The sequence below is a fragment of the Schistosoma mansoni genome, chromosome 4 (assembly GCF_000237925.1).
Source record: "Schistosoma mansoni strain Puerto Rico chromosome 4, complete genome".
NCBI lineage: Eukaryota > Metazoa > Platyhelminthes > Trematoda > Strigeidida > Schistosomatidae > Schistosoma > Schistosoma mansoni.
The window spans coordinates 25182357-25192023 of record NC_031498.1 but is presented as its reverse complement, the minus strand read 5'-3'; the positions used below and the strand labels follow the sequence as shown (position 1 = coordinate 25192023).

The 9667-nt window shown below is 31.4% G+C and overlaps 1 protein-coding gene across 1 annotated transcript; it reads left to right on the top strand.

The window, feature by feature from the left end:
• Positions 1–7629: 7629 nt before the first annotated feature.
• Smp_149170 (putative dro/myosuppressin receptor) lies at positions 7630–9138 on the top strand (the record flags this gene model as incomplete). The annotated part of the gene is made up of 2 exons (XM_018797304.1): positions 7630–8298; positions 8482–9138. The coding sequence occupies 2 exons, from the start codon at positions 7630–7632 to the stop codon at positions 9136–9138; spliced, it is 1326 nt and encodes a 441-aa protein (XP_018652359.1).
• Positions 9139–9667: the final 529 nt, after the last annotated feature.

Genomic DNA, 9667 nt, shown 5'->3' with positions numbered 1-9667 from the left:
CCAAAGTAATGTGTTTTTTGGCATTCCTTTTTTCTGCTTCCAAATTCCAAGTTAGAGCTTGCCTCGTGATTTCCTCAATGTATGTCCTATCAACTTTCAACGTCTTTTCCTCATTTCCTCTTCAGCTAGAAGCTGAACATAATTTTTCGTCATTTCATTAAACATCCCATGACAGCCAGAAGCTTCGTATCTTATCAATCAGATGTAGTAATAATTTTAAAAAATAATTGTTTTATAATTTACATCATGCAGTTAGGTATCTAGACAACCAGAAATCACCAGGTAATTGTCTTAACTTATGTGTAAACACTATAAATTTGCTGATCTATACAACCCCTCTTACACTTTTTGGAATCAACTTCCGTCCGGATTACATTACATTTATAGAATCATTTGGTGTCAATCTATTTACATTATGATATTTTGTACTTAAATATAAGGAAGGTGACATATTTATAATGAATGTGAGTAGTACAACATAACCAATGTACAGGAAATGGTAAAAACTCAGGATACTTTGTTTTAAAAAAAGGCCAATATAGATCATTTATCTATATTTACTGCTTATGGTTTCAAGATTTTAAGGACAGAAAATTGATAATTGACATGAATTCTAGTAAGAGAGTATTCCAAGAGGTTATTCCAGTACTTTATTCTAGTAACCAAATCTGTATTTGAATGGATTCTGTACAATCAAATTTATTGGAGACCACACATCCAAAAAAAAAGAAGAGCATTAATTTGATGTGTGTGGTAAATTTGTGAAAGTGGATATGAATGGAATGAAATGTAACCTATTCACAATAAAAAGAAACCCCAGCTTACTTACTTACTTACTAAGTATGGTAACATTAAAGTTGAATTACTATCTTCAATTTATTTTTACTTAAAACATTTGCCCACCCATTTAAATGTTTTAATCCATTATAATGGATCCCTAAACCAGTTTAAGAAAAAGGGGCTTATCAGTTTTCTTTTTCCTTAAGTTCAGAATGAAATAATTTTATCTTACAAAAACGTTATGGTTTCCTGCTTTGAGTTAGGTGTATTCATACTGTAATAACTCCGCCTGTAGCTCTACCGGAGGCTACTGCCGGTCCCAAGCCTGGATAAAGGAAGAGGGTTGGGTATGGGGTTAGCGACCCCATTCCGTAGAAAACTAACTCGCTAATAAAACGCTAACCAAAGAAAAAAATTCATACTGTAGTGAAGGAGAACACCAATGAAGACAACTGAATGTATTTGAACACAAAATTACAGAGTCTCTTTGTAAAATCTGAGAATCATACAGTAAATTTGCCATGGACAGGGTTGGATGGAGAATACTGGCGGACGTCCAACGCCCCTCCACGAGGGGTAACAGGCGTAAGTAAGTAAGTAATACAGTAAATACCTTATTTGAAAAATGTCATTCAGTTGTCTTAGACTTGGTTGTTTCTTCGTTCCCACACCAATCACTCTCTGTTCTCGTTCTCTTTTCTTCGATCTTCTTAATTTTCTGCCGCTAGGCGTTTCATTTTCAATTGATGTTATATACTATTAATATCTGCCGATCAGTAGCACAAACCACAATACATATACTAATTTGACATTTATCAGCTTCTGGAATTAATAAGTAAAAATTACATATCGAGAAAGAGGTTTTATCTGGAACCCTTATATACATCATCCATTTCCAGAGAAGTCAAAAACACTATTTATAACAGCTTATTAGTTTAGCGATATATTGAATGTTCAGTAGTACATATTCAATTTCGATGTTTGGTTGTTTGTATTTACTAAAACAAACTGATGAATATCAAATTTGCATACATAGTTTACAACAATGTACAACAAATGTGTAGTCTGTCGTTAGATATTTAGTTTTTACAATAGATTGATAACTGGGTGGTGATCAATGTCATGCGTATCAAGTCCTTTTTAGTGCTGATCAAATGCTATAGATCAAGTTGCAATGTGGCCACTAGTCTACGTGGCTTGACACTGCGTGAACTATGTTGAAACAAGATGGTGGTTGGAGGTGGTCAACAGGAAACCCTGGACCTGGGTTTCGTGCTACTTGGCACTCGTCAGCAGGGTGTACCTGTACCTGATCAGCACTAAGAAGGACTTGGCAAGCATGACATTGATCACTATCCAGTAATCAATCAATTGTGATTACATCTCAGTCCTACAGGAGGTCGGTGGCGGCACGAATAGCTCAGTGGTAACGTCTCTGACTGTGAAGCTGAGTGACATATTTATCAGTGCATTTCATAGCCACATACGTGAAACAAATATTTCATCAGTGAATTTGTCAATTGACAATTAAGGACCTTCTGGTTGTATTGAATCTCTAGAAGACATTAAAATGAATGCCTTGATTTTAAGATAAATGTTTGGGTGATATATAAAATCTTTCGCAAAAGACAAGAAAGGCTCAGGAAACATTTAAGAAGAATTTTATTCAATCAGCGTTCAATAGAAGTTTTGACAGAAACGTCATGAAAGTGAAATGTCACATGTAGAGTTTCTGATTGGTTGATTACTGAGCTGCTGCTATGTTTAGTAGCATTCGAGGATGTTCAGGAAAACTCAAGGACCTCTAAAATACTATAAAAACCCTATATTTTCTGTACATGGATAAACCTTTAAAGTAAAGAGCTTCTCGTATATTTTGTATCTTTTCTCTCGTGTTCAAGTCGCTGTGTAGATTCAGCATGGGGGTTACGAGACTAGCTTAGGATCCGAGTATAGTGTTCAATCAGCAAGACTTACCAATAATAATGAAACATAAAATTACACTGTATCTAGTAAGGCTTCTTTATCAGTAAAGTTAAATCTAATTTGTTCTACCATTTTTGGTCTTAGTTCGAGGCAAACTGTACAGGGTTCGAGTCTTGGAGTGAACATCAACTCGGGAATGCAGTTACATCTCGCTGAAGAATTCAAAATAAGACGAAACGTGCATCTTGGATTCTATCGCTAGACCCTATTCATCTTTGCTTATCATTTAAATTTATGTTTCCAACAATTAAGTATCTTCTAAATTGTAATGTTTTACAATGTCCCTTAATATTTTATTATCACTATATCATTAAATCAGAACATGATTGACAAATGTGAACTCTCTCGCTAATAATCAATGATTAACATTATTGAAACTGGTAGGTTCTGGGTTTAAATCTCGCGAGGTGAGGTCGTGGATGCGCACTGCTGAGGAGTCCCACAATAGGACGAGTTAGCCGTCCAATGCTTCCAGCTTTTCCTTGGTGGTCTAGCTTCAATTAACACATGCTTTCAACTATGCGAATACTAAATCTCCATAAAAACCCCATCTGATAATTATCATTATCCTTGATCAGAACAGTTTCTCCTTAAAAGTTATGTGGTAATTATTATTCTACTATCAATTATTTACCATAACACTTAAAATTTATCTATTTAGCTTGATTCTTTGAGTTTAACTATTTCACTTTGTTTTACTAACGTTAAACCAAAAAGGAAATAAGTAATTAGACCAAGTTTAATCATATGTACACATATATATTCTTACCATTTGTTTAACTATCTGTCCATCTATTCATGATAGTAGATCAATCATTTCTTGTTTTACCACAAGTTCATTTCATCACTTTACATGTTGACAATGATTCGGTTAAACATGCTGTGTTCTGTCCTTTAGTATTAATATTTTATTTGACAAAAGAAAACAAACGTAAATAATAAAGGATTATCACAATTTCAATGTTTTCATAATAAGTCAAAAACAATTCAACATTTAATGTATTAGTGATAACCAAATGAGAAGAAGCTAGATATCATGATAATACATTGTAGACCATCGACGTTGATGACCTATGTCGAATGATTGGATGCCTGTTAGAGTTAGACGAGAATGGTGACGAACCAACTAACTTCGAAATCACACCTCACGATCAGCATTTAACGTGGATTATCATGTTCGACGTATTAAAGTACCATGCACATGGGCTCCAGTATCCTGAAGGGAAGAAATGGATTACTCAAATTAGTTTTGTGATAGATGGAATTCGACCAAGGACAGAGTAAGGTAGTTATTTACATTAGAAAATAAATGCATATTACACAATGCTGTGAAATTATTTAAATCAGACATTCATACCGTTGAATAATGACTCAGTAGTCTAGAGGTTAAGCGTAGCATTGCTTCATCCAAAATTGGATTGCACTAGTCTTTCATCAGAATGTCTTCAAGATGCCTTCCCAACTATAATGGCATAACAGGATTTTTAGCATGTATTTAAACAGTACCCTTGTATAAACTTGTTGACTTATTGACGTTTACATAGAGTCTGTTTTCCTTATGATGATGAATTTTTGTACATTATCTTGTTTCACATTCAGCATAAATGTATTCATTGACTGTGAAATATAAAAGAAGGTAAGTATTGCTGATAGCATCTCAATGTTCAAACTCACTGAGTTCGTTTTCAATGAAGAAAATCTATGAGTTATTAGAAATTCACTGTAGCGAACGGCAAGGAGTTGATGAAATTAACTAGGTATTATTCATACAGGCGGCCTGCTTAAATATCAGGACTACGTGTTTATGCCATCTGAATATTTCAACAAGCTATTTATTTCTGTTTGTTTAAATACATCATTATGACTATTAATCGAATAGCCTATTCAAGTGCGTTTCTGAAAAGTGTACAACCTTTCTCTGTACAAGTTACAAAAGGCCTAATCAGAGATATCGTGGTTGCTGGCAATATACATCGAAAAGTATGTACATTATTCAGATGTCGATTCTTGAACTACTAACATCTAACTGGTCGCCAGTCAATATTTGTCGTCAGGATCGATCAAGAAGTAAGAAACGAAAACTTGTTGAAATACATTGTGTTATATCCTAGCGAAGACTTAAGTCTGGGTAACTTATGGGACCTATAAATGGACGATTATTCTATATATCTTCCTATTGTATAACTATTCAGTATTTAGATTATGTATATCTATATTCATCTCATTGTAAGCTTCATTTTGACTTATTGATTATTATCATATGATTCACTGTTCCTAAATTATACTCAGTTTATTGATTAATGTATCCCACGTTCACAGGCACATTTGGGCTTGATCTTGTACAAATATTATTTTCTATTTATGGTGTTTTGTGGTCTGTCTGTCTGGTATATAAACAGAGTATGTTTGAAATAAACGATTCGCATAGATTCGTGCAACAGAACCTGTCATTGGTGTTCTGGACTCAAGTGGAAGGGCTAAGCGGATAAAGGACCAATAAGGACGCTAGATTACTCATACTGATCGAACGTCATTGACTGTCACAACGTTAAGGTCGGAAAAGTCGTATTTCCATTGGTGGATAATAAAAGTGATAGAAGCTGGACATAAAACCGATGACGAATTGTCATACATCCTTTGTTTATCTTGTAAACTCATAACACATTGTGCTGAGAATTCTATATTGTACCAAATATATAATATTGAATAAAGCTAATGATGATGGAAATAATGACTTTAAGAAAATAATAATTAAATGAACTGTCCAGAATCACTGACAATTCCTTAAGAAACTCTTCATAAACTAGAAAAATGCTGAATCAACTTCGTCTAACTAAAGTTCTACGGAAGTTTTCAGAGGGATTCTGAAAAAAAATAACAAAACATGTTTCATATAGTGATTGGACTCTTACAGATTTTATTACGAAATTTGACATATTTTCCTGAAGCTTCTCTATGTTCAAGGTCTCATGTTAGCCCTGAAAATACCCTGGTTTTTTGCACGTTAACTGGTTTTCAACATCAATCATCTTCTATACTTGCTGATATGAGTTTTATGTTCTAGGTTAAAGACTTTAAATATTCTGCAAATAAGGGTAATATAAAAAAGTCGATATTCAAGCGTTTACATATGAAACGTACTAATTCATTCTTATTTGAACACGATCCAAATACACTGGAATATTGTTTGTACCATACTTTACGTATTAATTCAATAATAAATATCCGAATAATATTGTCGGTTTTGTTATTGAGACAAAAACACTTATCGTTTATTGATTTTCGGACAACAAAAAGTTCTATCAATCATTTTTCTTAACCTTACGTAAATGAAGAATTGTCGGGATTACGTAATAACCTTCAAACTCCAGGAAAAAAATTAATGTTACATATATCTGGCATTGAAAATTAAAAGAGACTGATACTGAACCAATTAGTCAAAAAAAACCACTCTCATCCAGAATCAGATAACTTCTTGTTAATATCAGAAGGAGGTTCTGGAGAGTTTAGTAATTTTATGGTTGAAGTCATGAGTCAAATGAATCTAGACCATCATGGAAAACCTGGAAGCACTAGACAGTCGTTTCATCCTAGTATGAGATGACTCAGCAGTGCTCATCTACGATGCCACCTCGTGAAATTCGAACCTATGACCTATCGGTCTCTCACGAGAACAATTAACCTCTAGACCACAGACTCAACATCGAATAATGTTAAATGTCTAACTTCAACCAATCCACGAAGTTGAACCACCTTCTACCATTGTCGTATTAATAATCAGATGAAAATTATTTTCAATATAAACAGTATTTACCTCAATGTTAAATATTGTGAAAGTATGACATAGTGTTTATATTTGAAAAAGATCGAAGTGTAATTAATCCGAACTTTTCGCCTAGGTAACTGATCCAAACCTCTTTATTGTAGTTCAGGGAATTAACTGTCATTTACTGATATTCGGACAACAAAAAGTTCCATCAATCATTTTTCTTAACATTATTTAAACGAAGAATTACGAAACAACAGTCAAATTCTAAGAGAAAAATAAATCGTACATATATCTTGCATTGAGAATTCAAAAAAATTGATACTGAACCAAATAGTCAAAAAAACCATTCTTATCCTGAAATAGATGACTTCTTATTAATATCCGAAGGTGGTTTTGTGGAGAGTTTAGCAATTCTATAAATGAATTCATGAGTCAATTGAAGCTAAACCATCATGGAAAACTAGGAAGCATTAGAAAGTCGTTTCATCTTAGCATGAGACGACTAAACAGTGCTCATTCACGATCCCGCCTCATAAACTTCCAACTCAGGACCTATAGGTCTCTCCAGCGAACACTTAATCTCTAGACCAATGGTGTTAAATGTCTAACTTCAACCAATCCACGAAATTGAACCACCATCCATTATTGTCTTATTAATAAACAAATATATAATGATTTTCAACATAAACAGTATTTACGTCAATAAAAAAAAAAGAAACAATGTAAATTATTCTATAATATCCCCATATTTCCAAACATTAGAATATTCTTTAATTTACTTCAATTTGATTGGACAATTCAAAGATTTTTCAAAAAAAACTCATAAATTTGATTGGTTAAAAATTTTTTTTGTATTTTAATTCTATACGATAATACATTACAACATATATTTTAAATAAAGTGTAATTTTTTTTTCACAGAGAGGGGGGGAGGGGAGGGGTGGCAACGGAATATAATTATCTATATTATTATTAATATTATTATTATTATCAAATTTTATTTTTAAAAAAAAGTACAATCCCATCCAAATTAAAATTATAAAAATAATCATGAATTTTAATATAAATTAAAAAATATAACAATAAATTTTACAAATGAATGAATGTATTCCATCCTTATTGGAATTAATTAATCAAACGAATCCATTGAATACCTCCTCATCATCATCCTCTTCTTCTTCTCCATCAAATAATACTGAACCGATTATCAATTATAGTCTTATTAAATTTGGTACAGAATTTAGTAAAATACATGGTCCATTAAGTTTAGCTGTATGTTTATTTGGTATACCAGCGAATTTTGTAAATATCATTGTATTAACACGACGTGAATTATCACAGAATGCCACTAATCATTTATTATTATGGTTAGCTGTTGCTGATTTATTATTAATGATATTATATGCACCATGTTTATATCATTTTTATATTATACATCCACATCCTATGAAAAATCCAATTTATACACCAAGTAAATTATGGATTATCTATCAAGAAATAGTTGTTAGCTGCGCTTTAATGTTACATTCATTAGCCTTATGGTTAGCTGTATTATTAGCATTATTTCGTTATATACATGTAGGTTTTCCAATATCTGGTTCTATTTATACAACACGTAAAAGAGCATTTTATTCAGCATTATTAATAACTATATTTTGTATATTTGTTGCTATACCAAATATTTTAGTTAATCATTCTGAATCATGTTTAGGACCCACACTAAATTACAAATCAATAAATGGGGGCATATGGAATATGAAAAATGTACAAATTTATTATTATATAACATCGGAACCAGATTTAATGGAAATCAATACATTACATTACTTAAATATTACATCATCATTATCATCACCACCACCATCATCATCATCATCATCCACATCTAGGTGGAGAACAAAACAATTACATAATTTTAATGTATGGTTACAAGCTGTCATTACTAAGATTGCCCCATCCTTTTTATTAACTATATTAACTATCTTATTAATAAGTGAATTACAAAAAGCTATTAAACGTCGTAAAGCTTTATTTATTCATCGTGATAAATCATTAAGTATTATTAAATATAATAAAAAACAATCATCTTTATCAATGAGACAATCTACCTCATCACCATCCACATTGCCATCTACATTACCATTATATAATAATGATGAAAGTAAAAAATTAAGTCGTGAAAATCGTACTACCGCTTTGTTACTAACTATTGTATTATGTTTTCTTGTAATTGAATTACCTCAAGGTATCTTAGTAACATGTATTCATTTAATTGATCAATTTGAAGAGAAAGTTTATCAACATTTAGGTGATTTATTAGATTTTCTTACATTATTAAATGAATCCATTAGTTTTATTATATATACAACTATGTCTAATCAATTTCGTCAAACATTTTGTAATATATTTTGTCCCATATTAATAAAAAATAAAACAAGCTTATTAAATGATCAACAAACTATTATACAATATCGTCAACATCATGCATTACCCTCAAAGAATAATGATAATAATAAAGGTAGACAACATTCATTGATTCCTGAAGAAGAAGATCTTGATAAAGGTCATCAACAAATTGGTACTGGTGATTCTAATATCAAATGAATTACATAATTGTTGAAGAAAGTTTACATTATTTTTCTTGTTGTTGAGTAAACTAGAAAAACTTTCATATAAATAAATGATAAAATCACATAGAAACTAAAAAGTATATATATATATGTATGGAAGTATTCAATTTTTTGGAATGTTACTATAGCAACAAAAAATTTAAATGTAACTCTTCATTATTACATATTGAATATTGTTGAAAATCTTCTTTGAAAAAGAAAAGAAGATAATATCTGCATAATTATCTAATAAATAATAGAACAGTATAGTTTTCATTATGCTTTAAATATTGTGAGAGAACCCTATATTAAGGTAATATTGTTCAAATGAATCTAATAATTTATACTTTGATATAAGTCAATGAATAGATATTGTTTACCATTTGAAAACTAATGAACAGCAACAGCAACACCAACAAGAGCAATGGCAACCATAACGAAAAATTAGTTTGCGTTTTCTTGGTAACCAGATAATGTTCTTTTTTCTTCATTATATATTCATTGAGAATATTAAAAAAATAAAT